The sequence below is a fragment of the Chelonoidis abingdonii genome, chromosome 9, assembly GCF_003597395.2.
Source record: "Chelonoidis abingdonii isolate Lonesome George chromosome 9, CheloAbing_2.0, whole genome shotgun sequence".
Lineage (NCBI taxonomy): Eukaryota > Metazoa > Chordata > Testudines > Testudinidae > Chelonoidis > Chelonoidis abingdonii.
Window position 1 is genome coordinate 47,787,199 of NC_133777.1, and position 26,439 is coordinate 47,813,637.

The 26,439-nt window shown below is 54.4% G+C and overlaps 2 protein-coding genes and 2 long non-coding RNA genes across 5 annotated transcripts; 2 read left to right on the plus strand and 2 right to left on the minus strand.

Moving 5' to 3' along the window:
- The first annotated feature begins 816 nt into the window (after positions 1–816).
- On the plus strand, positions 817–4,799 carry LOC116836236 (maestro heat-like repeat-containing protein family member 1). Its single transcript, XM_075069056.1, has 6 exons — positions 817–956; positions 1,196–1,345; positions 2,038–2,192; positions 3,422–3,834; positions 4,476–4,607; positions 4,742–4,799. The coding sequence occupies exons 1-4, from the start codon at positions 954–956 to the stop codon at positions 3,645–3,647; spliced, it is 534 nt and encodes a 177-aa protein (XP_074925157.1). The 5' UTR covers positions 817–953; the 3' UTR covers positions 3,648–3,834; positions 4,476–4,607; positions 4,742–4,799.
- Positions 4,800–5,129: 330 nt separating this feature from the next.
- On the plus strand, positions 5,130–8,574 carry LOC116836285 (protein maestro-like). The gene is made up of 6 exons (XM_075069057.1): positions 5,130–5,370; positions 5,555–5,737; positions 6,095–6,247; positions 7,082–7,216; positions 7,741–7,810; positions 8,515–8,574. The coding sequence occupies exons 1-6, from the start codon at positions 5,236–5,238 to the stop codon at positions 8,532–8,534; spliced, it is 696 nt and encodes a 231-aa protein (XP_074925158.1). The 5' UTR covers positions 5,130–5,235; the 3' UTR covers positions 8,535–8,574.
- Positions 8,575–10,143: 1,569 nt separating this feature from the next.
- On the minus strand, positions 10,144–14,492 carry LOC116836284 (uncharacterized). Its single transcript, XR_012656537.1, has 2 exons — positions 13,696–14,492; positions 10,144–12,743 (listed from the first exon to the last, which is right to left on the minus strand). It is a non-coding gene; the product is annotated as an uncharacterized LOC116836284 (long non-coding RNA).
- A 5,282-nt stretch (positions 14,493–19,774) lies between these two features.
- On the minus strand, positions 19,775–24,108 carry LOC116836282 (uncharacterized). 2 transcript variants are annotated; one of them, XR_004376414.2, is made up of 4 exons: positions 23,927–24,108; positions 23,229–23,516; positions 20,704–21,728; positions 19,775–20,582 (listed from the first exon to the last, which is right to left on the minus strand). It is a non-coding gene; the product is annotated as an uncharacterized LOC116836282 (long non-coding RNA). The 2 variants fall into 2 exon arrangements; XR_004376413.2 differs by lacking the exons at positions 23,229–23,516; positions 23,927–24,108 and having other exon boundaries at positions 20,704–22,035.
- Between the last annotated feature and the right edge of the window lie 2,331 nt (positions 24,109–26,439).

Consider the following 26,439-nt stretch of genomic DNA (forward strand, 5'->3'; position numbering starts at 1 on the left):
GGAGAAGGGGTTCAATGCTCTGTGTCCTCTCCCTGCTGGGGTGGGAAGCAGGTTCTGGGGGTTGCCCCGGCATTGCTGCTGCTCACATGGCTTTCTCCCTGCTCCCCAGCACTTGCAGCCATGGATCTGCTCTCCCCGGGCCCAGGAGAGGACACGAGCTGTGAGAGCCAGCGCCCGGCTCTTCATGTTTTATCAATTCAAGGCCATTACCGAGGTGAGCAGCGCACACCCTGCTGCCCCCACCCCCACCCCCCAGCACTCACAGGGAGGGAGGGGAGATGATATAGTCATAGCTTGGCTCGCCCCAACCCATGCCCTGATTTTCTGTTCGGTGGCCCATTAGGACCTGAAACCTATGACAGAGCAGGGATACATGGCCGGGCTGCTGACAAGCCAGGCCTTCGATGCTGAGGAGGCCACTCGATACTGGGCATCTCAGGCTCTCTACTGGCTCTTCACGCCTTGCAAAGGTAAGATGGAGTGCAAGCAGTCGCCCCTTCTCAGCCTTCACAGCCCCGGCCGTTACCTAGCGAGCAGGGCTGCACAGAGAACATGGCGCCTTCATCGCAGCCCTGACCGGGGGGGGGACAGAGCAGAAGTGGGTTGGTGTCTACTGGGCTAACCTGGCATTTGCCCTTCACCAGATGCCTGGGATCATCTGGGACCTCCCCTGATCTCACCCCACCCCAACACACCTTCTGCATCAGGGTGATAGGTGGGCAGTTGGCCCAAGAGCCAGCTGAGAGTTCACTCCAGCTGCGGCCGGAGTCTGGCTCCTTGGCACCTCTGCCCTGGCTCGATGGGGAGGGGGAAGAATCTGGCCCGAGAGCTCTGCCTGAGCGCTGCTGGTTTCTCGTGCAGCCGTCGTGTACAGCAAGACAGGGGCGGTGGTGACTGCGCTGAGCAAGGCGCAGAAGGATGCCAGCTGCAGAGAGAGCCCTGCCCATGTTGCTATGGTGAGTAAAAGAGTCTGTGGCTGGAGAGACAGACATGCACATGGGAAAGGGGGGGGTTATTGTCTCCTTCCCTTGATGAGAAGCCAGCAGATGGAAATTCCTGGGTATGGGTTCCAGTGCCTACTCACATAGCCCTGGGCACAGGCTGCCAGTGCCTCTGTCCCCGTTCCCCAAAGAGCAAACCCACCTCCCCGGGCCGGGGCTCACTGCTCATACTCGGCCTGTGCCTTTCCCTGCAGCTCATCGCAGAACACCTGCAGTCCCGTGATCTCATGCCCTTCAGCTTCACCCTGCTGGTGGGCCTGCTGGAGAAGGGGGAGTGTGCTGAGCAGCTGGCGGGTGTCATGGAGGCAGTGCTGAGACAGCAAAAATCAGAGCTACAGGGCCAAGTAACGGCTGAGCATTGGACATCTCGGGCAGCTCCATCTTGCCCCGTGCCTAGAATTCCTGGGGCCTGAGGGAGGATGTGGAGGGGAGACGTCCGTTCTCACTACCACTGATCAATGGGACCCATCCATGCCCTGTCTGCCGGGCGGACGCTCGGCACGGCCCTGTAATCCTTTGTAGACTTCAATCCCAGAAGTCTGGCTTGCCCAGCTCACTCCCTGGGAAATGTGCCCTATTTCCAGACCCCATCCCTCAGCTGGGGGAACAGAGCCTGCAGTGGGATCCCCAGTGTCACTGACTCTTTGCCACAGATTGACATAGAGCATTGAAATGCATCCCAGACACACAGATCCCACTCTGGTGCTGAAGCAGCCCAGGAGTGCTGTCACAAGAGGAGGTACAGCCGGGGTATCCATCGGACCACCCTCTGCAGGCCGGTGATCCGCCTTACCGCTGGCCCTGTGTCCCTCCAAGGGACCCTTAGTGCTACAGAACTGGATCACAGGTGGAGGTTTCAAGGTACCAAACCCAGAACCCCCCTCGGCGTGGTCACTGACTAGGAGAGTTTATCCATGGCCTCCACCAGGCCATGGGACCGTTGACCTGCTTCTGAGCCTGACCAGCTCCTCCTGGCCCTTGCCTGCCAGCCACCCACAGCAAGGGTAGGGTCTCAGCCCCTGCTTTGCTTCCACAGGTGCAGGATCTCCAAGCCGCTCTTTCCTACACACTGAGCCCACCCCGGGGGGGGCGGCTGAGTGATGGAACAAGAGACATCCTTCACCTACTGGCTAGGCAGCACACTAAGACCGCAGTCAACATCCTCCTGAAGATGCCCTGGCCTTACGAACAGTGAGTGCTGGCCCTGGGGAAAGGATAGAAAACTCCCCTCCAGCCTCCAAGCCCCCTTAATGGGGTCACTCCACAGCATCATGGTTACATGCAGCACAAACCCTCCCCTTGCACTCAGGCCCCCAGGGAACAGCCCTGCCCCAGCATGCAGTCACCATTAGCCTCCCTGTCCCTTGGAGGGCTTCAGAGCTATTCCTAACACAGCTGTCACCCTCCCCCACTGCGTTCTGTGCACTGCTAACTAGTCCACCCCCTTCCGGCTTAGCTGGCTGGAGGCCAGAACAGTCTTCCAGGGCCCCTCACCACAACACAGACCAGGAGAGACCCCATGTGAGCAGGGTCACCCCCTCTGTCAGCACAGCCCCCTGCTCCCGGCAGGTCATCCCCCCAGGCTGAGGCAGGAGAGGGGCCTGCCTAACTGCATTGCTCCCCACAGAAGCCCCTACACTGATCATGTCCCGTAGGAGCACCCCCTCCTGCCAGCTGGGAAATGCCCTCTCCCCCCTGGAATCCCAGCCTGGTCCCTTCCCTGTCCCCACACACTTTTAGACACCTCATCCCAACTCTAGAGGCTGCTCTTCTCTGATTCACCAGCCTGCCAGGTTTCCTAGGGCCAGCAGCGCCTTCCCTGCATCCTGCCCAGAGCCGACAAGCACAGAGCCCATTTTACAGCCTTCTCCAAACCCCCCACCCCAGAGCCATGGCGTGGTCAGAACTGGAGCCTTGTTCCTCCTGAACCCCCTGCCCCATGGGGAAGGAGCTCCTGCTCTCCTTGCCTGCAGCACCCACTCTTTGCCCCCCCAGCTCAGGAGATCCAGCCCAGCACCTAGCCCTAGCCCCCCCCTCAAAGGGTGGGCACCTCCTCACACCAGCCCCCACCCCTGAGCCCGGAGTCACTGCTTTCCCCCATGGGGGCTAACCCCAGCCCCTCTGGTTCCCATCAGGAGAAGGCAGCAAGGGAGGGAGGGGGCCCCCCAGCTGGGAGAAGTGAATCTGGCCACCTCCGCCCAGCCCTTGCTGTGACACAACTCCCCCTGGCAGTGCCCAGGCAGCAGGGTATGAACCCCTTAGGACTGGCCAGGCCCTGAAGGGCCTTGAGGTCAGTCATCAGCAGGCTCAACCTGCTGCTTCTGGCCCGTCGCTCCTCAGAGGGTGTCATCCCCAGTGTGTCCCAGCTGGGCCCGTCCTCTGTGTTAACTCCTTACTTGCCGTCCCCCTGTCTGTCACAGCCACATCAAGGCCATCTGGAGGTTCCTGGGTGCAGACCCCATGCTAACGAGAGAGGTACTGCACATCCTGCTGTACGACAGCCCAGAGAAGGGCTGGGCTAATCCTGGACAGACCCAGGACAGGAACTGCCCCCAGCCAGCCCGGCTGCCTCCGGCAGTAAGTTCCCATCGCTGGCATTCAGCCTCCTTTCCTGGCTCCATTCTGCGCACAGCCACGGTCTTCTGACTGTATCTTTTCCCTTCCAGACCACATACGGCCTGTGGGAGCTGATCGGGGCCTTGGGGCAAGCTGACACCCTGGAGGGACGCGAGGATGACCTGTTCGCCTCTTGCTTCCTCGCCATCGCCAGCCCCCCGGCACAACACCTCTTAGGAATCCAGCAGGACTGGCCCAGTGACACCAGTCCACGCAGGTAATGTGTGGGGCTGATGGATCGCAGCACCCACGTAGCATCTGTGCTAGCCCCTAGGAGGGGGAAGCTTCCTGCTTGGACCCTCGTTGAGCAGGGACCCCCAACGCCTTCAGGGGACCGAGGGTTCAGATCAGTCAGGTTTCTTGTGCTGAGGAGCAGGCAGAGCTGCCCCCAGATACTCAGGAAGCCAGAGAGTTCCTCAGAGTGGGCAGCTCAGCAGGGTGATGAGGGGGGGAGCAGAGCTGGGGAGCAAGGCAGAGCTAGCTGCTATCTCTATTGACTGTCTGCTTTGAAGGCTTTGGACAGGCCAGGCCTGTCACTGAGCCACTTCATCCCTTTTCTGCAATGGGCCCTGGGGGCAGGGCTCAGGACAGCAGGGGGCACTGCCTGTACTTTTCTCCCCAGGGTCAGTTTCCTGGGGGGAGGGGCAATTTTCACATCTTTGGAGGAGAGTGAAGGTCACATCTGCAGACACACACCCCTGCCCTCAAAGTTGCAGGGGAGAACCAAAGGCAGAAGTGGGGCAGCATCTATTCCCACCTTGATCCTTTCAGTGCTGCAGCAAGGGAGTCCTGCCCCCCCACCCTGCCCAGAGAGCAGGCATCCCCGCATCACCATCTCCTGCCTCCTTCTCTTCCCAGCATGGCCGTGCAGGCCCTGGCACGGGTGCTGCGCCTCAGGGGCAGTCAGCCAGCTGTGGAAGTAATGGACCAGGAGCAAGGCTGGCAGCTGCTGGAGGAGGCCCAGCCCGAGGGGTTCACTCTCCTTAGCAGGTGAGGACAGAGGCTGGAGGAGTCACGTTCTCACAGTGGGGCAGAGATGGGAGGGGGTGGCTGGGACCGGGCCAGATTCTGGCATGTGCAGGGCTGTCATGCACACATCAACACGAGCTCTTGTTCTCTCTCAGAGCCATAGTGAGCCACCCAAACCTGGCCCTAAGGAGCATCCCACAGCTTCTCCTTCCCAGCCTCCAGGCCAGCCAGGAGGGCGAACGCATGGCCTGCACCGCCCTCTTTGCAGAGGTGAGCCTGGAGGACCAGGGGGAAGGGTTAACCAGCCCCAGAAGATGATGGAACAGGGGCCAATAGCTGGTCAGCCAATGAGAAATGGTCCTGGTGGTGTATTGCTTGTAAATTAATCCCTCTGCTGGGGAATCTGTGGTGGGGTTTGGGAGCACCCACTGGAACCAGAGGGAGCGCTCTGCCCTGCACATATCACTTCCGTTAAGCTCAGCTGAAGCCAGCCCCTCATGAACAGCAGTCGATATGGATCTAAGTCACCTCCTGGGCCCTGATCATACTCCCTTCCCCTTGCTCCTGCCGGGCTAGGACCCACTGGCCTTGCCCAGCCCTCTCTGGCAGCTCCTTTCCTTCCCTTTAGTTCCTCAGCAGCCCCCTGCTGATGGAAAATGAGCCCAAGGCCATGCGGAAGCAGGTGCTGAAGGCCATGCTGCAGCAGACGCAGGACAGCAACATCCACGTTCGTGGCAGAGCCCTGCATGGCCTCAGGAACGCAGTGACCGCGTTCCCGGACAAGGTGGGTCTGGAATGGCAAGATACTAGGCAGAAATGGCTGGGTAGGAAGCTCCTGGTTCCCCTTCTCCTCAGCCTATGGCTCCTATGGAGAAGACTGGGCTATAGGCTGACTTGACCGGACTGTGGTTACGCTCAGGCTGACAAGATCGTTACTCACCGAGCGGAGTCCAACCCCTTCTCTGCAGGTCAGGAAGAAGAAAGAACAGATTCTGGCGAGCTTTATCCATGCCGTATGCCAGTCCTGCAACCCCTGCGCCATTCTGGATGCGACGGAAGGGCTCTGCTGGATGCTGCGGGACCCCAAGGTGCCTCTGAAGGCACATGTTGCCATCCCGCTGGCCATGCAGGCGAGAACATTCTTTGATGATGTAAGTACCAAGCAGGGCAGGCCCCAGGGTGCTATAGGGCACCCCACAGGGGGAGATGCTCAGGACTTGCCCTCACAAGGAGGGGGCTCAGTGTCCGGTGCAGGCACATTCCTGGATTTGTGGGGCAGCTCAGTTCCTCTGCCAGGGGGGGCAGGGATAGAATCATTCTTGGGCCCTGGGCCCACAATTGTTCAGCAGCCCGGGGGCCCAGCAGGAAGAAGAGGAGTTTGCAGAGAATTGTCCTGTCGTTTGAACTAGCTGAAACCTCTCTGGGCTGTGCAGCTGCCAGGCTGATTCCCAAAGCATGTGAGGGCCTGAGCCTGTCCCCCCTAACCACCCTGAACCCCGTGTCTGCAGGAGAACAGCGGCCTGAGGCGGGCCTCCATAGAGCTCTTTGGCCACCTCAGCAAATTTGTTTCCAAGAAGTCATCCCTCTTTGGAGCTGAGGTGGAGAAGTGCATGGGGACGCTGCTCATCCACCTACAAGACGGGGATCCCCAGGTGGCCCAGGTGAGTGCAGCTGAGGGCTCATACGGGCAGGGATGGCTGCAGGGGGCATTCTAACAACATGGCAAGGGTGGTGCAAACTCCCCCCTCCAAGCCCCAGATCTCTTCAGTGCTGCCCTGTGGCTCCCAGGACTCCCCACTAATCCCTCCCCCACCCTCCACAGAGCTCTGCCAGCCCTCAGAGTGTAGCTGTGGGGTAGATCTGTGAGGTTTCCTTCTCCTCCTCCATTCCCCACAGGCACCTCCAGCCTCCCTGCCCAGCCAGCCTCTCTGAGGCCATGGCTCTATTTTACAGGCTGCCCTGTTTAGTGGCCAGGCCCAGGTCTATCTCTGGCCCCTAGCAAGTGACCTAACACAAGCAGGGCCTCAGGGAAGGGCAGGTCGCTGAGGCTAACTGGGTCTCCACTGCTGCTGCCCTGCCCTCACTTGTGTGGTAGCTCCTGCCTGGGAATGACCAGCCTCCTACAACAATCTCTCCTCCGCCGGGTAGCAGCCCCCAATAGTGCCTGGGATTGAGGGGAGGCCAAGTACGTTGGTCACCGGGCAGTGCTGTTAACCACCCAACAGGGACCCCCAGGGAATGGCCCCTTCCCTGCTCCAGGAGTGTCCCTCTCCAGCCCCAGCACTCAGGCCTGGCTCCCCTTAACCCAGCCAAGCTGAAGATGGGGGCTGTGGGGGCCTGGGGAACAACCGTCAGGCCAGAGGAGGTTCTGCAAAGAGCTGGCTCCTTCCTGCTCTGGAACAATGGAGTCTCCCCAAGCCATGCAGAGCCTGCGAGTTGGCAGCCTGTTGCGCTCAGGGAAACTCACTCAGCTCCCTTCTCGTCCTCTCCGGCAGGCGTGCAGGGTGGCATTGCTGCACTGTGCACCCTTCCTGAGCTACCAGCCCCTGCGCACACTCGTGCGGAGCCAGCTGGCCGAGGGAGCAGCTCCCGCCATCCCCACCTTCCTTAGTGAAGCCTGCAGGACCCTGGTGAGTGAGCTCTCGGGCATGGGCCCTGCAGGACTGGGGAATGGGAAAACCTAGACACAGAGGATTTCACTGCTCCAGGCAGGGCCAACTCTAACTTTTTTTTGCCACCCCAAGCAAAAAAAAGAGCGCTGCCCCACTGAAACACCTCCCCCCAAGCGCCGCGCCACACCCCCAAAACAAAAACAACAATAAAAAAACTCTCCCCTGCTGAACCAAAAAAACCCCAAAACCGAGCGCCCCCCCGCCCACCCCAAGAATGGCCACCTCTTACAAGGTGCCGCCCCAAGCACGTGCTTGGTCGGCTGGTGCCTGGAGCCGACCCTGGCTCCAGGGAGCCCCCCACTGACTCAGCCCCATCCCCCACCCTTGCGGATGGCTCACCTACAACTCAGCTCTGTTCCATGGGAGGAGTCAAGGGGGAGAGGGCTCTGGCAGCCAGGGGTTCCTCACCTCCCTAGCAGGCAGCTCCCCTCAGCCTGGGGAGGATGTGTGGCTTGGGACTAACTGGGTTCTTGGCTTCCCAGCTCCAGGACTGCCCAGGAAGGCTGAGCAAGAAGGCTGCCCTGAGAGCAGCAGCTGCCCAGCAGCTGATAGGTAAGAAAAGAGCTGGAGCTCTACTTCCTATTATCCCTCCCTGCCCATGAGCCTGGGGCCCAGTGCCACATGCACACTGCCAACGGGCGGAGGTGCTGGCTGCCTCTGCCTGCACACAACGTCACCCACCTGCCCCCCACACACCTTCCCACCTCCCTGGGACAAAGCGGGAACCAAGATTCCCTGCAGCCAGATGCGGGAGGGCTCTGAGGCCAGAGGGTCTCTCTGTCCTGGCCCTGGGCAAGTCCAGCACCTGCAGCAGGAGCAGGCCTGAGAGAGAGATCCTGCCTCTCAAAGGTCTCACCCTGGTTCCTCCTCTTCTCCCCCCCGAGGCACTGGCCCCAGCCAGGTCCCCCTGCAGCCTGTACAGGGAGGGCAGAGATTCACAGGAAGCCCCAGCCCTGCCCACCCCAGCTACCACCAGCCATGCAGGCAAAGAGCCAGGGCAGCAGCTCTGTCCCACTGTGCTTCATGCCAAATCCCCATGGGTCTTGTGTGCACAATACCTCTCTCCTAGCCTTTGTGAGGCACGAGGCCAAAGGCAAAATGATCCCAATAATCTTGGGGACTGACTCTCCATCCAGCTCCTTCCCCTCCTTTGCCCAGATGGTTTGGGGGTGGAGGACACCTTGAAGGACAGAAATACAAGTGGGGGCTGGTGCCCTGCATGCTGTTAAATAACCAGGCCTGCCTGCCTCCCTTAGGACACATGATGGAGAATTGAAGCCAGAGAAGAGCAGGAGGCTTGGACTGCCCGCCCTGCTGTAAGTCCCAGCTGAGGGGTAGTGCTGTGCTGGGAGGACAGGCGGTGAGAAATCGGGGTGGGATTCTAGGGCCAGGGGGCAGCAGCCACATCGCACAGTGGCTTGGAGCCAGAACCCAGTTGGAGTGACCTGCAGAGTGTAGGAGGAGGGAGAAAACCCTTGGGGCTGGTTCTGGGGTATCCTCTCCCCAGCCACAGTTTGAACCTCCCTGCCCCGTGAGGTGTTGCCATCCTGGCCCGGGCAGGAGCCATGGCTGGTCAGCAGGGTCTGGGATTCAGAAGTGAGTCGTTCCTGGCAGGCAGGGGGCAGTGGCAAGCAGAGAGGGGGTGGACTCCACAAGAGGAGAGAAACAACCTCCCATGCGAGGCCCAGATGCTAGAGGACACTTCCCCCTACTCCCTCACGAGCTGCGGTGCCGCCGGCAGGGACTCTGAGCAGCCCCAGCCAAGGGCGAGGCTGGGGATTGATCCGAGCCTTATTTGGTGTTAACTCTGCAGAACCCAGCCTGGCATATGCCAGGAAGTCATGTTGCAGACCCAGCACTAACCATCTCTCCCAAGGATTGCTGCCAGCCCCCTGCAAGTGGCAGCTCCGAGAGCTCCTGCACGCACAGAGTAGCTGACCTCCACCCCGTCCCAGCCCCAGCTATGCTTATGGGGATACGAAATTCTAGCTCTGAGCCTCCCTGCCTTCAACAGCTGATCATGCCACAAAGGGCTGCGCCAGAGCTGAGGAAACAGCCAGCTGTTGAGGAAACACATCCCAGGGCTGACATGTGCAGTCCAATCCCTCCTGCGCATCACGGGCATTAGTTCTGTCAGAGGCTGACCCTGCCAGCTGCTCACTAGGCAGAACCCAGCTAGGTGCTGAGCAGATATCCCAGGCCTGATGCTTAAATACCTGTAGAGGCGACAGTCAGCCCAAGAAGGATGGGCAGGGGTTGGCGTAGAGCAGTGTCCCCAACCTTTTTGTCTGGCAGGCGCCAGACCAAGGACTGTGGCGGCTGTGGAGCATCTGCCAAAATGCCGCCGAATTTCTACAGCATTTTGTAGGCGACACCTCTCGATGACGTTGCTTGTCAGCAGCAAGCGGTGTCATCGAGAGGTGGCGCCGCCAAATGCCGTGGAAATTCGCTGGCATTTCTGTAGATGCTTCACTGCCGGCCAGGACACGGATGCATTTAGATGCCCCCGCGGGTGCCATGGCGCCTGCAGGCACCGTGTTGGGGACCCCTGACATAGAGTCTCAGGCTGAACTGCAGGCCACAAACAGAGCCAGTGTCACTTCTCACAGCCCCAATCCACAGAGCAAGAGACGACTAAGGCTGCTGCAGCCAGAATTTCCTTCACTCTGGCTGCAAGGCCTGGGCTCGCCCAACATGTGACCCTGGCTGTCAGAAAACTCCCCAACTCCCTCTAAAAAACGATTCTCATCCTCCCTCCATCATGGCAGAGGATAAACTGCGGGGGGCCAGCTCTTGCTTAGGGAGGGTGAGTTTGAGCTCCTTAGATGGCTAAGATGGCTTGTGAAGAGCAACTAACTGAAGGGATAGAGACAAACACAGAAGCCTGTGAAAGAATGGGTGGATTCAAGAGAACAATTAAAGATGACAAGGACATTGCTGAGAAGCTAATATTTTTGTGTGTGCATCTTCTACCTTTATCACAGAGGCTGCTGGAGAGAGATCTGTCTCAGACCAGTTCTCTTCTAGAAACAGAGGTACCATTGGGCCTTGAGAGAGCAGCAGAGGCAGTCCTGGACCAAGCTGATAATTTACAAAGTAAACCCCCACCACACACACTTCTTCGAGCTGGATGGGTTTCGCCCTCGTAGAAGCCCCCTGAGAGACGATTTGACCAATCAGGGGAGTTCTGGGGCTGGGTGATCTGTTCAGAAGTGGGTCATGTGACCCCTCTAACAACTCCTGCCATCTCCCTCTACCAATGAGGAGGAAGGACCCTACCATCAATCAAACCCAACCCACCCCTTGACCCTTTAAACCCTGCCCACCTGTCACAGAAGTCCTGCCCCATGGGGATATTACTTCCGCGGTCAAGGTGGCCACATGACTGGAAGGAAGGTGTGCATTGTGACCCCTCTAAGAACTCCTCCAACTGTCCTCTACCAATCAGGATGGGTTGCTTCCCCCGTAGCTTCGCCCCAAGAGGAGATTTGACCAATCGGGAAGGAGTTTGGGGGCGGGGTGACCCGTCCAGAAGTGGTTCCTGTGACTCCTTTAGGAACTCCTCCCATCACCTTCTACTGATCCAGGCAGGTTTTCAGCTGTTGGGGACCATCCCTGAGAGGAGATTTGACCAATAGGGAAGAACTCGGGGGAAGGGTGGCCCGTCCGCGAGTGGTTCGTGTGACCCCTCTGAGAACTTCTCTCATCGGCCTCTACCAATCGCGATGGGTTTCGGCTGCACAGGACCGGCCTGAGAGCAGATTTGACCAAAATAGTGCAGGTACTGGGACGGGGTGAATCGCCCAGAAGAGGGTGGTGTGACCCCTCTAAGAACTCCTTCCATGGCCCTCTACCAATTGCAATGGGTTTTGGCTGCAGAGGACCACCCTGAGAGCAGATTTGACCAAAATAGTGCAGGTACTGGGACGGGGTGAATCGCCCAGAAGAGGGTGGTGTGACCCCTCTAAGAACTCCTGCCAGTGCTCTCTGCCAGTCAGAGCGCAGCACCATCACCCCATAACTCCCAGCGCCCGGCAGAAGAGGCCATCTTTTACCAAGAATGCGTGTTTTAGAAATCATGGAAACATGGACTCCTTCACCACCCCTGTGAGAACTTGGGCCTTTGTTTTAGCCCTGAGCACCTTTGGACTTGTGTGAAGAAAATGCTACATCAGCAACAGTTCCAATAGGGGTCCTTTGACTCAACCGTTCATGGATACGCAGGAACCCGACCCCGAAACCCAAACCTTCATGAGGCACCCCGATGAGTGTGATGGCCTCTCATTGTCCACCCCTGTAGAGGTGGAAGACGATCATGGCTTGGAAGAGTCACCGGCAGACGAAGAGAATGGAAAAGACGTCGCTCAGGTAAATGAATGATTAAGAAGTGACAGTTGAGGATGGGATGTAATAGGGTTAGGAACCAACCCGGGATTGCGTAAATCTAAAAACAAGCAGTGGGGGTGCTTACATTGTTTCTTTTCTGAAAAATCTCTCAACAGGTCAACAATGCCTTTCTAGAGGCCTTTGAGAACTTACCCATTGGAAGAATGAACCAAGTCAGACTCCCTTATGGTAGGGGTAATGGCGTCCATTTTTACAGGCAGCTGTAAAAGATTGTGTTAAACCAGGTGATTAATAAAACTTATTTAAATGTGTCAATATGAATGTGTCCTCCTCCATACTTGTGTTAGTAAAAGACGGTACCAAGTGCAGCGTCCAAAAATTCCCCTTCTTGGCAGACATCACAGGGGGTTTTAACTCCTTGTATCTGTACACGGATATCGTAGAACACCAGTTTCCGGGGGAATTTTCTGTTCCCCTGTTACGCTGCATCCTGTCCAAGGAAGGAACAATGAGTTTGTCACCATCATCTACGATAAGCCTCATTACGTCCCTGTCAGTAAACACCACATCGACACCATCACCATTGAAATAAAGACAGATCAGAACAGACGTGTCTCATTTCGCTTCGGCAAGGTGATTGTCAAGCTGCATCTGCATCCGCAGAGAGAGCGAGGTTTCTAAAAAGCAAAACACTATTATGGCGATCTTAAAAAATTACAACCACCCCACCATCTACAGGAACTATTACAAAGCCCAGGCTGGATACGCCCTTCCTGGATATCACGGGGCTCCCATGATGTACAGGGCTGGTGTGGGTGGAATATTTCGTAGCCTCTTTTGAAAGGCCGTACCGCTTTTGAGGAGGGGGCTAAAGATTATTAAACCCCACATAAAAACTACTGCTCAAAACATAGCTAAAGATGTGGTTGGTAGGTCATGGCTCCCGCGCTGTTCTGGAGAAGGTGGGGAATACAGCCTCACAGCAAGGATCGGGGATGATGTACATTAAAAGGAGGAGGAGAAAGAGAAATGCCTCATACCCGTGACACACAGGTCCCTCAAAACCCTTTTAAAGAAGGGCTTTGACACGCAGGCCCGGCCAAGAGGAAGCCTGGGCGAAAGAGGAAATGGTCTCTGCCTGGTAAAAGAGAGAGATTTTAATCAACATGGCTTTTGTTCGCTGCGCGTCTGAAGAGTGCATCAGATCTGAACTAGACTTGTTCCAAATAGCCCCTACGCAGACCAGCATCGAGAAAAGCATCTACACTGAGGTGCCACCTATATAGGCTGTTTATGGAGTCTGCCCCCATTGACTTTTTTATAGCAGGGAATGGCATAGATGATTTGGATTCAAACAACACACTGCTGTACCTGTGTTGCAAGATTGTAAAAGGAGACGGAACTGAACTCGCCAAGGACGCCACGGTGGGCCGGGTGAATTACCCCGTAGCCTCTATTTTCAATCAGTTGGATATCACGCTGGGAGACTGCCTCATAAGCCAAAGCAACACTGTTACCCTTACAGGGCCTTTCTAGAATCGGTGCTCAATTACAGCAATGACATTCTCACCACGCAATTTTCTGCCAGCCTGTTTTACAAAGACACAGCCGGAAAACACCAAGAAATGGAGTTGGATGGAGGGAATCTAGGGCTGGATGAAGCAGCACTTTCAAGCTGCATCTCCTTCTATGCCCCTGGGCTCCATGGACTGGGTCAAGCAGCCCTTTCAAACTGTTATCCTTATGTGTCCCAGATTTAGCACATCCCTAACCCCACTCTCATATCACAATTGTACTGGTGGTAACCTACTTGATAAGCAAACCCCACAGTATTTTGAGCACTGCAGGGATCTTTAGCTTAAGTAAAAGAAGTGTTGCTGTAGAGTGAATGGGGGAAGCTAATAACATAAAAGAAAGAGAGAGAATCAACCAGCTTAACAATACAAGTTATTTATTGAATACTAGAGATCACTACACAAGGAGGGCTAAAGCAACATAACATATATAATTAAAGGTTAATACCTAAGGTAGAGAGGAAAAGAGAGAGAGAGAACGAGAGAGAGAGAGAGAGAGAGAGAAGGGGATCTCACCGCTCCCTGAAGCTTGAACTGGTCAGGGTTCCCAGGTGATGATGGTAGTTCAGGGTCCTGAGGGCAGGAGACAGGCAGAGCCCCCAGCACGATCAGTCAGGAGATGAAGTCCCAGTGGAACTGATGCAAATCTTGGGTCTATGCATCAGAACACTTGCTGGAGGGTGAGTAGGGGTTTTTGTAGAGAAAATACAATGATTCAAGAGAGAACACTAGATTTGTTTCTAGGTAAACTGATGATTCAAGGGTTTTCTTTAGGCTAGACCAGGGGTAGGCAATCTATGGCACATGTGCCAAAGTCAGCACATGAGCTGATTTTCAGTGGCACTCACACTGCCCAGGTCCACTGCTCTCGGGGGCTCTGCATTTTAATTTAATTTTAAATGAAGCTTCTTAAACATTTTAAAAACCTTATTTACTTTACATACAATAATAGCTTAGTTATATATTATAGATTTATAGAAAGAGACCTTCTAAAAACATTAAGATGTATGACTGGCACACAAAACCTTAAATTACAGTGAATAAATGAAGACTCAACACACCACTTCTGACAGGTTGCCGACCCCTGGGCTAGACAATAGGAGCTGATCACTCTTGGCTATGGGTGATATTTTCTTCCAGGGAGCTCATAGTGCAACTAGGCTGCTTCAGTATTTTGGACATCAGTCAAGGATTCCTTACTAGAATTGGTCTGAGGACTGCTGAGCTGGGTGTGGGCAGGCATAGGTTCATTAACATCTGGAGCAGAGATTCCCATGATGCAGTGGGTCCCTGTTTTTTCTGGTCCCAGAGTTCAGTGCAGTTCCCTGAGCGAGTATCCCCATCACAACCTTACACCATGGTACCGGCTCTGATCTTCCATCCATTGCAGCTGCCGCATCAGTCGTTGTATCCAATACATCAGCAGAAACAGACCAATCACTTGTATAATTAGGAAACCAGTGATCACTACAATGGGGTGAAGCATGAGATTCAAAAGACCTGTTGCGCTGGGGCTCCACCCAAGCAAAGTCTCCCACCAGGAGTGATGGCCTGTGTTCTTACCTTCATGGCAATGAGACCCATTCCCAGTGAAATGGGGGAAACCTCCTTGTAGAGCTTAGGATCGGTATTTAAATGTTGTACAGTCCAAATAGGCACAGTAAGTTAATATCACAACTCACAATGGTGGTTACATTACAGAAACAGCAATTAACATAAGGCACTGTGGGTTGGATCCAATGTCCATTAACCAACACAATATTACATTTTGTCCTTACACACACACATGCTTTACCAACATAGACAATAACAGACCCCTCTTCCTGGATAACCTCGAAGGATCAGTGAGACTTGTCCCCAGGTTACCCATTCATCCCAACCCTTATGGCTAGTTCCAATCAAGGGAGCGCTTAGAGGTGCAATGTGAGAGATATTAATGCCCTCTAAGTGGATTTGAACCTCCTTCGGAGAAGTCCCCTTGTCACAGACCACATGACTGTTAACAGACAAACACTGGGAGATTAGGATGGCTTTTCTAACAGGGAAATCACCACTCCTCAGAGACAAACCATGGGAGACAGTTTCTCCCTCACACCCGTTGAGCTGAACCTGTTTAGTGGTGGGTCTCCCTTTGGAGATCCTATCCAGTAGCAATTGGGCTAACAGACCTGGGTTCCCCACTGTAGCCCTCACAGTGGGTCTCCTCCATACGTCATACTGACATCTTGCGATCAGCTGGGGAGGCCCGTGGGGAACAGGGCACCCCTACTGATTGTCAATCTCCCAGAGCCTCCACTCCGAAGAGGGGACAGGGATCTGGCTTTGACAGGGAGTGGGTGTGGGGATGCCCTCCATACTGGGGCAGTGGATTGTGGGGGAGCTCCCTGCATTAACTCCGTTTTCCACATGACCTGAGACAAAGCATTAATCAGGATGCTGAGGGGCTGGTGATCATATTTTCTCATATCCTCCCCTAAATTCACTAGCTCCTTCCAAATCATGTTCCTAAGAGTCTCGTTGGGTCGGCGCTGCCCAGGATTGTCGGAGATAGGGGAATTAAGATTGGGAGGGTGCCTGGCAGAGTGAGGACCATGATTTGTAAATATGACAGCCTGCGTGGGCTCTGAGGTAGTCTTTTTGCTGACGTGTCTTTTTAATCCTATTCGTATGCATGTACCATTTTTGTATTCAAAGTTATGAATGTTATGAACATTGGCTGTGTACTGGCTTGATTTCTAAATAACCTTAGTAGAGCATTTGGTCAGTTCCTGAAGAAAGGAATGTTGAAATTAAGTACCCAATCAAGAAACACTTAAAGGATAATGGATCTTGGAATGCTCCAAGCCACATAAGTCTACCTGAGGACATTCAAGGTAGCATGTAAACAAAGGATGCTACCTGTAAAAACTGTGAGTCATGCATGGACATGTGACTTGCCCAGGTGACTCCAAAACTCCATCTCGGAGCTGGACTTTGCATAGGAGTGAGGAAGGGGGTCTCCACCCAGAAGATAAAGTCTATTTGAACCCCTGGGAGACCCCTCCATTTTGTCTTCAGCTGGCTAAAGAGAGAGTCTATCCACCTCCCAGGATACTTGAAAGAAACTGGAACAAAGGAGAGTGTGCAAGGGGTGTGAGTGATTGCTTGACCCAGGCTAAAGGTCAGGAGATTAGTCTATAACAGGGAGCATTCTGGAACTGGCAAGCATCTTATCTGTATTCAGTTTGTTTAGACATAGATTTGCGCATTTTATTTTATTTTGCTTGGTGACTTACTTTGTTCTGTCTGTTACTACTTGGAAACTACTTAATCAGGGGTCAGCAAACCTTTCAGAAGTGGTGGTGCCAAGTCTTCATTTATTCACTCAATTTAAGGTTTCGCGTGCCCGGTAATACATTTTAATGTTTTTTTAGAAGGTCTCGCTCTACAAGTCTATATATTATATAACTAAACTATTGTTGTATTGTAAATAACAAGGTTTTCCAAAATGTTTAAGAAGCTTCATTTAAAATGAAATTAAATGTTGATCTTATTGCTGCCAGCCCGCCTCAGCCGCTGCTGGTCTGGGTTCTGTTCACCTAGGCCGACAGCGGGCTGAGCGAGGCCTGCGGCCGGGACCTTCCAGCTGGGAAGGGTCCGCAGCCAGAACCCCGACCAGCAGCAGCAGGCCTGTGAGGCTGACGGCCGGACCCAGGGGCTGGGGGCAGAGGGCTTGGAGTCAGGGCTTGGGGGCTGGGTATTGTGGGGGGGGTGCAGGTGTCAGGACAGAGGGAGCCTGTGTATGTGTGGGGTGCCAGAGTCAGGGCTAGAGTTGTTGGGGGGTGGGGGACATGGGGTCAAGCAGAGGGCTGAGTGTGTATGAGGGAGGTACAGGCCTCAGGGTAGGGGCCTGGGGTGTGTGCGGGGCAGAGGGCAGTGTGTGTGTGTGTGTTGAGGGGGTCAGAGCTCAGGGAGAGGTCTGGGTGACTGCCCCCCCTAAGAACTCCCAACCCCGCTGCTCCTTGTCTCCTGACTACCCCCTCGCCTGGGAACCCTTGCCCCCCCAACTTGCTCCCAGGACACCACCCCCCTATCTAAGCTCCCTGTTTCTCTGTCCCTGGACTGGACCCTACCCCTACCTCTCCCGACTGCCCTGACCTTATCCACACCACTCCCCAGCCAGACCCCGGGATCCCATGCCCCACCCAACTGCTCCCTGCTCCCTGACAGGACCCCCAGAACTCCCAACCCATCCAACCCCCCCCATCCTTGCCTGCGCCACCCCTCTCCACACCCCTGCCCTCTGGACAGGAACTCCTTAGAATCCAACTCATTCGCCAACACCCCCAGCTCCTTTGTCCCTGACCACCCCCTCCAGGACCCCCCATCCTACAACTGCCCCCCCAAGGACCCTCCTTGCTCCCGAGCTCCCGACTGCCCTGAACCCCTATCCACCCCCACCCCCTGACAGACCCTGGACTCCCATGCCTCATTCCAACCCCCTCTGCTCCCCGAGTGCCCCCTCCGGAACCCCCCGCCCCTAACCACCCAACAACCCCCCATTTCAACCCACCCTATCCCCTGACTGCCCCCACCCCTTATGCAACCCCCCCCCAGCCCTGGACCCCTTACCATGAGGCTCCACACAGAGCTAGACACACTGCTCTGCGGGAGCACACAGCCCCGCCCCTCAAAGCGCTGCACGCGGCGGTGGCAGAACTCCAGTTGAGTGGAAAGCGTGTCTGCCTCCCCGCGGAGCCAAACGCTGCCCCGCGGGAGTGCGCAGTCCCAACTCCCAGAGCGCTGCGCACGGTAGCAGGGCTCCAGGGGAGGGGAGAAGGCGGGGCAGGGGCCGGCAGCTTGCTATGCTCGGACCAGCGCTCCGGCCCGGGAGTGCGGACCCCACGGATTGCCGTGCCTGGAGAGTGGGCCCATTTGCCCACTCTGTGCGCACAGCAATGCTTCTGCTCCCTACCCCTGCGGGGGGAGTGGAGGGCAGAGGACAGTGGGCTGGGCTGGGCAGGATTTTTTAATGACATGCTGGAGTCCCGGCAGGCTCCAGCGTGCTATTAAAAATTGGCTCGCGTGCTGTCTTTGGCACGCGTGCCATAGGTTGCCGACCCCTGATTTAAATCCTACTTTCTGTATTTAATAAAATCACTTTTTACTTATTAATTAACTCAGGTAATGTATTAATGCCTGGGGGAGCAAACCACTGTGCATCTCTCTCTATCGGTGTTATGGAGGGCAAACAATTTATGAGTTTACCCTGTATAAGCTTTATACAGGGTAAAACGGATTTATTTGGGTTTGGACTCCACTGGGAGTTGGGCATCTGAGTGTTAAAGACAGGAACACTTCTCTGAGCTGCTTTCAGGTAAACCTGCAGCTTTGGGGCAAGTAATTCAGACTCTGGGTCTTTGCTTGAGCAGACAGAAGCGTCTGGCTCAGCAAGACAGGGTGCTGGAGTCCTAAGCTGGCAGGGAAAGCAGGGCTAGAAGTAGTCTGGGCACATCAGGTGGCAGCTCCCAGGGGGGTTCTGTGATCCAAACCGTCACACCTATCTAATGCACAGACCCCCTATCGTATACACATACATGCACACAAAACCCCAGCAGCTTTATAAACACACCAAACCAAGTTTGCAACCAAATACTTTTAAAAAACCCACACCTATGTCTTGCACAGACCCCTCTCTCACACACAAAAACAGCAGCTTTATAAACACACCAAAGCTCCTCCTCTTGCAGTCCAGCAGCAATTCGAGAGAGTTTCTGTTGAAAAAGACAGTCTCCAAAATCCCTGAGGTTTTTATACCGTCCTAACTCTTTGTTTCAAACACATTTCAAAATAGTAGTTAGCAGGTTAATTTAATCACCACAGCTCTGAAATAATAGATACTTAAGGACTTTAGGCAGCTCTCCCCTCACATTCCCTTTTGTGATCTGGGGTGGGGGACTCAAGTTGTCTGCACAACTGGGCTTTTTTTTCTTTTAGTTAAAATATGTTTTAACTGTAGGGCCTTCTTACAGTATTAAATATTTCCAAATGGGGGCCCTTTGCAGATATCAATGAATGTCTTGGGGCTTCTTTTTTTAAAAACATGTTTCTTTCATGCTTAAAGTTTGGGGTGTGTGGGGGGGTGGGTTCTAGAAAGAATGACCCATAACATTCCACATTCCATATTTAAACTGTCCAATAGCGTTCTACCAACTCCCAGGGGTCATATTTAAACTGTCCAATAGCATCTGCCAGTTCCTGAGGTTTTCTTTCATTTCCTATTAATCAGAATTCACCATCCTCACCCACCCACTCCCTTACCATGGGTGCACACCCATCAGATTTAACCCTATGACAACAAGGGTGAGTAATCACAGTCACCCTGGCTATTCAGTGCGGCTGTGGTTAAAACCATTCAGTTCCACAGGATAAGTCAGCTCTATTGTACTCAAACACATCTGAACCATCTCTGGGGTTTTTTGTTTGTTTGTTTTCCTCTGGGGTTCTTTTGTTTTTTGTTTTATTGTAAACACATTTTTAGGATTTTTCCCCTCCCACAACATACAGTTCAGGTTTTTGCTGTAAATGGTTCTCTTTTACACAAAAACACAAGAGCTACATTCTCACAAACTATTTATTTTTTATTTAAGACATACAGCACCTTGAAAACAAACTAAGATGCTTCATTAAAACTTTTAGCTCACTTAAGGGCCAGAGACGTTCTAACAGAAACACAGATAGTCACAAAGTCCTTTCCAATGTTTAAAAAAAAAAAAAATTTACAGTTACCCTCAGCATTCTCTAACTTAACAATTTTAGAGTTCTTACAAATAGTCTTTTTCTTAAGCAGGGTTCTGTAACTTTTTGTGCGGACTAGACGGTCAATATAATGCTGTAAGCAGGCATCTTCCAGTTTGGTCATTTTCTTTAAAACACGGTCAGGGTCTCCACTGAATTACACAGCATTTAACAAGGTCACTCCTTGCTATAAATGTTCTTGGGTCAGGCACAGACATTGCATAGCATCACCTATGGCAATAAAAGTGTTTAATAAGCTTTCCAAACACAGCTCAGCACACAGGTCCCGGAGCTTGCAGTTTATATCCACTGATGTCCAAGTCACACAGTCATGGTGCCATTGGGCTGGCGCATCTATGACACAGCCCTCACAATTTTCAAAAAGCTTTTCCCTAAGGCAGTGTTTAAGGACAGCATAAACAGCAGTCTGTACAATAGTCCACATGGCTTTTTTACTCTCACAACGTGGCACTGCCTCAGATAGTTCCATGTCACGCCTCCTCTTAAACTTATAGCTGTCATCCTTGGAGTCCTCTTCAACAATTTGTATCAGCGTTGAGCAAAAACAAGGTGGGCCTGGTTCATCTTTACTGCTTGATGCAATGCTGTCCAGGGCCTCTAGAAAGCTGTTGAGAGATTTTCAAACAAGAAACAAGTTCCCACTGCTTGTTTTTTAGATTCACACAACCCCTCGTTCCTAACCCATTAAACCCATCATCATCCGTCACTTCTTAATCATTCATTTACCTGTGCAATGTCTTTTCCGTTCACCTCATTTTCCTCCTCCGGGGGGGTCTCTCACAAGCAGTTGAGTTTCAGGTTTCGATTTGGGTTCCTGTGTATCCATCAGCAGCGTATCCTCGGTCGCTCCAACCTCCTCCTCGGAACTGTCACTGATGTAGCACTTTCTCCATGGATGGTTGAAGACTCTCGGGGCTAAAACAAAGTCTGAAGTTCTCATAGGGGTGGTGAAGGAGTCCATGTTTCCACGATTTCTAAAACACATGTTCTTGGTAACAGACGGCCTCTTCTGCCTGACACTGGGACTTATAGGGTGATGGTTCTGTGCACTGATTGGCACAGGGCACTGGGAGGCGTTCTTCGAGGAGTCACACCACCCTCTTCTGGGCAGTTCACCCAGTTCCAGAACCTGCACTATTTTGGTCAAATCTGCTCTTGGGGTGGACCTATGTGGCCACAACCCATCACAACTGATAGAGGGCAATGGGAGGAGTTCTTAGAGGGGTCACACGAACCACTTCCGGATGGATCAGCCCACCCCGGACTTCCTCCTCGTTGATCAAATCTCCTCTCAGAGGTGGTCCCCAACAGCTGAAACCCAACCTGATTGGTAGAGGGCAGTGGGAGGAGTTCTTAGAGGGGTCACAAGACCCACTTCCAGATGGATCACGCTGCCCTGAACTCCCGCTGATTGGTTAAATCTCCTCTCAGGGTGGTCCTATGGGAGTGAAACCCATCCTGATTGGTAGAGGGCAGTGGGAGGAGCTCTTAGAGGGGTCACATGGGGCAGGACTTCTGGTGATAGGTGGGCAGGGTTTAAGGGGTCAAGGGATGGGGTTAGGCATTGACTGACAGTAGCGCCTTTATACTACTAAGAGCAGGATGAAGTCCAGCTCGAAAAAGTGGGAGTGGTGGTTACTTTGTAAATTATCAGCTTGGTCCGGGACCGCCTCTGCTGCTCTCTCAAGCCCCGATGGTACCTCTGTTACTAGAAGAGAACCGGTCTGGGACAGATCTCTTGCCAACAGCCTCTGTGATAAAGGCAGAAGATGAACACACAAAAATATTAGCTTCTCAGCAGTGTCCTTGTTATCTTTAACTGCTCACAGGCTTCTGATCTCCATAAAGTGTTTTTTAGTATATGTCTATATCCCTTCAGTTATTTGCTCTTCACAAGCCATCTCAGCACTTCGACTTTCCCGCTTACATGCTACCTGCTGCAATTTAGGCTTCTGTTTACTCCCCACCTGGCCTCTTTTAAAGAATTTGTTCAGTTCAAATAAACTGTTGCCTCTTGCTATTATTAGTGACCTTGCTGGTTAGGAGCTTGCTTCTCTACAGAGCCAACGTAAAGAGCTTAAATTCCCCCTCCCTAAGCAAGAGTTGACCCCTGCAGTTTGTCCTTGGCAGTGATTGGGGGGAGGGGAGAATCGGTTTTTCAAGGGAGCTGGGGAGTTTTCTGACAGCCAGGGTCACATGTTGGGCGAGCCCAGGCCCTGCAGCCGGAAAGAAGGAAATTCTGGCTTCAGCAGCCTTAGTCCTCTCTTGCTCTGTGGATTGGGGCTGTAAGAAGTGACACTGGCTCCGCTTGCAGCCTGCAGTTCAGCCTGAGACTCGCCAACCCCTGCCCACCCTTCTTGGCTAGGTGCTTAGGACACCTGCTCAGCACCTAGCTGGGTTCTGCCTAGTGAGCAGCTGGCAGGGTCAGCCTCTGACAAAACTAATGCCTGTGATGCGCTGGAGGGGTTGGACTGCACACTCCAGCCCTGGGATATGTTTCCTCAGCACCTGACTCTGTTTCCTCAGCTCTGGCGCAGCCCTTTGTGGCATGATCAGCTGTTGAAGGCAGGGAGGCTCAGAACTAGAATTTCGTATCCCCATAAGCATAGCTGAGGCTGGGGTGGGGATCAGCTGCTCTGTGCGTGCAAAAGCTCTCGGAGCTGCCACTTGCAGGGGGCTGGCAGCAATCCTCGGGAGAGATGGTTAGTGCTGGGTCTGCAACACGACCTCCTGGCATATGCCAGGCTGGGTTCTGCAGAGTTAGCTCCAAATACGGCTCAGAGCAATCCCCAGCCTCGCACTTGGCTGAGGCTGCTCAGAGTCCCTGCCGGCGGCACCGCAGCTCGTGAGGGAGCAGGGGGAAAAGTCTCCTCCAGCAGCCGGGTCTCCCATGGGAGCTTGTTTCCCTCCCTCTTGTGGAGTCCACCCCCTCTCTGCTTGCCACTGCCCCCTGCCTGCCAGGAATGACTCACTTCTGACTCTCAGACCCTGCTGACCAGCCATGGCTCCTGCCCGGGCCAGGAAGGCAACACCTCATGGGGCAGGGAGGTTCAAACTATGGCTGGGGAGAGGATACCCCAGAACCAGCACCGAGGGTTTTCTCCCGTCTCCTACACTCTGCAGGTCACTCCAACTGGGTTCTGGTTCCTGGCCACTGTGCAATGTGGCTGCTGCCCCCTGCCCCTAGAGCCCTCCCTGATTTCCCCCCACCCCTCCTCCCAGCACAGCACTACCCCTCAGCTGGGACTTACAGCAGGGCGGGCGGTCCAAGCCTCCTGCTCTTCACTGGCTTCAGTTGTCCATCATGTATCCCAGGGAGGCAGGCAGGCAGGGCTGGTTATTTAACAGCATGCAGGGCACCAGCCATCACTTGTATTTCTGTCCTTTAAGGTGCTCCTCGCCCCCAATCCATCTGGGCAAAGGAGGGGAAGGAGCTGGATGGAGAGTCAGTCCCCAAAATTACTGGGCCCGGCAGCTGTGGGATGGGTGTTGGGTTCTCAGGGCCTATCCTCACAGCAATTGCTGCTCCATACTCGAGCCTAGCGAAGGGGAAGGAAAGATCATACAAAATCAGGCTTATATATTCTTTTGGACCTGTTCACTGCCCAGATAGAGACTTGCAAAGATCCACACCCACAGAAGCTTCCTCTCACCACATTTCCTGACACCCCGTCCCTCCCTATTTACAACCAATGCAGTTGGCTGCTTTTTAAAGACAAGTGGATGTTGCAAAGTCATGTTTTGTTATCCATTCCCTTCTTTGCAAACAGATTCAGGTGGAGAGAAATTCAGGCACAGCTTTTCCTGTACCTCTAGCTACTTCGATGCTCTGCTGGCACAGGGAGGCTGATCATATGGGCTGCACCACGCTGCTGTGTGGATGAGGGAAGCCTATGGACGGTGGGGTATTAAAGGGCAGCTGACGTAGCCTAGATGGGCGCATACTCACTGAAGATGCTCAGACCAAACTTGGGTCAGGATGCAATGCTGCAACAGTCCAGCAGAGGGAGCCACCCCAGGAGTAATGGGCAGGCTGCCAGTGGATGTCACCACATAGCAGGAGTCAGCAACCTTGCAGCAGTGCTGTGCCCAGTCTTCATGTAGACCGGGGGTCGGCAACCTATGGCACACGAGCAGTTTTTTAATTTAAAATCCTGCCAACGCAGCAAGCTGCAGGGTCCGAGCTCCCAAGCCGCAGCGCCGGCCGAGCGCAGCAAGCCGCCGGCCCCTCCTCCGCCTTCCCCTGGAGCCCTGCTGCCGCCGCGTGCAGCACTCTGAGGGCGGGCTGCGCGCTCCCGCGGGGCAGCGTTTGGCTCCTGTGGGGAGGGAGATGCTCCCCGCTCATCCGGAGCCCCGGCACCGCGCGCGCAGCGCTCTGAGGAGCGGGGCTGGGTTGAGCGCGCGCGTGGCGTCAGGGCTCCGAATGAGCGGGGAGCCTCGTGGTAAGGGGTCCGGGGTTGGGTAAGGGGTGGGGGCAGTCAGGGGACAGGGAGCAAGGAGGGTCGAGGGGAGCAGTTAGGGTGGGGGGGTCTCTGGAGGGGGCGGTCAGGAGACAAGGAGCTGGGGAGGTTGGATGAGTCAGGAGTTCTGGGGGGCTGTCAGGAGGCAGGGATGTGGAGAGGGGTTGGGGCAAGCAGGGAGCGGGGTGGGGTTGTATGGGTCCAGAGTTCCGGGGGGGGGGTCCTGTCAGGGAGTAGGGAGCAGTTGGATGGGACAGAGTCTAGGGGGTGCTGTCTGAGTGTGGGGGTGTGAGTAAGGGTTGGAGCAGGCAAGGGACAGGTATGGGGTAGGGTCCTAGGGAGGCAATCAGGGGACAAGGGGCAGGGAGGCTTAGATAGGGGGTGGGGTCCCAGGAGGGGGTAGTCAGGACAAAGAGCGGGGGGGCTGGGGGTTCGGGGGGGCAGGAACCTAGCCTTCTGCCCTGAGCCCTGCACCCCCACACACACCCCAGGCCCCTGCCCTGAGCTCTGTACCACCCAGGCCCCTGTTGACTCCTTCACCCCCTACCCATGACCCCAGCCCTGACTGTGGCTTCCCCAAACATACCCAGCCCCCTGACACCTGCCCCCAATAGATCCCATGCACTCCACGCATCCCCACCCCCACCCTGAGCACCAAACGGGAGCTCCTGCACCCCACTCACATTCCCACCTGCACCCCTCACACCAAATGGGAGCTGTCCAGGTAAGTGCCCCCACACCCAAACCTCCTGCCCCAACCCTGAGCCCCCTCCCTCATTTTAGCTCCTGGCCAGACCGTTCACCCCCAGCCCTGTGCTCAGTCCATTCCCACCCTCAGCTCAGTGCCAAGAGGGGAAGAGAATGGGCAAGAACCAGGGAGAAGGTAGGTACCAACTGTATGTGGGCAGGGCCGGGACCCCAGACCAGCAGCGGGCTGAGCAGGTCCAGCCTCCGGGATCCCGGCTGGCAGGAGCCAGCGGATGGAACCCCTGGGTGGCAGTGGGCTGAGCCACTCAGCCCATTGGCGGTCTGGAGTCCTGGCTGCTGGCCCTGCACAGCCCACTGCAGGTCTGGGGTTCTGGCTGCCAGACCCTTCCCAGCTGTGGTCCCGGCCTCAGGCCCCACTCAGCCCACTGTCGGCCTAGGTGAGCAACACCCCAGACCAGCAGCAGGCTGAGGGGGCTGGTGGTGTAAGATCAACATTTGAATTTAATTTTAAATGAAGCTTCTTAAACATTTTGAAAATCTTGTTTATTTTACAATAAAACAATAGTTTAGTTATATAATATATAGACTTGAAGAGAAAGACCTTCTAAAAAACATTAAAATGTATTACCGGCATGCAAAACCTTCAATTAGAGTGAATAAATGAAGACTCAGCACACCACTTTTGAAAGGTTGCCGACCCCTGCTGTAGACACTCTAATTTAAGGCTTCGCCTGCCAGCTGGGCCGGCTCCAGGGGTTTTGCTGCCCCAACCAAAAGAAAAAAGCCGCAATCGCGATCCGCGGCAATTCAGCGGGAGGTCCTTCGCTCCGAGCGGGAGTGAGGGACCCTCCGCCAAATTGCTGCTGAATACCTGAACGTGCTGCCCCACTCCGGAGTGGCCGCCTCGAGCACCTGCTTGTTAAGCTGATGCCTGGAGCTGGCCCTGTGTGCCGGTAATACATTTTAATGTTTTTTAGGGGGTCTCTTTAAGTCTATAATATATAACCAAACTATTGTTATATGTAAAGTAAACAAAGGTTTTCAAAATGTTTCAGAAGCTTTATTTAAAATTAAATTAAAATGCAGATCTTATCAGCTTAGTGTGATCCTCGCCCTTGCTTTTCCTTGCTGAGTTTTCCAGTGTCTGGGGGCACGAATTTGGATACTTTAAGCTGCAGACAGGCTTCTGAGTGACCAGTTGTTAACCGACTCGAACTGCAGATTGGCAGCTGAGGAGAGTGGAACTGGCGGCTGGTAGGGGCGGAGGCCTGGACCCTATCTGGCAGGGGGCCTG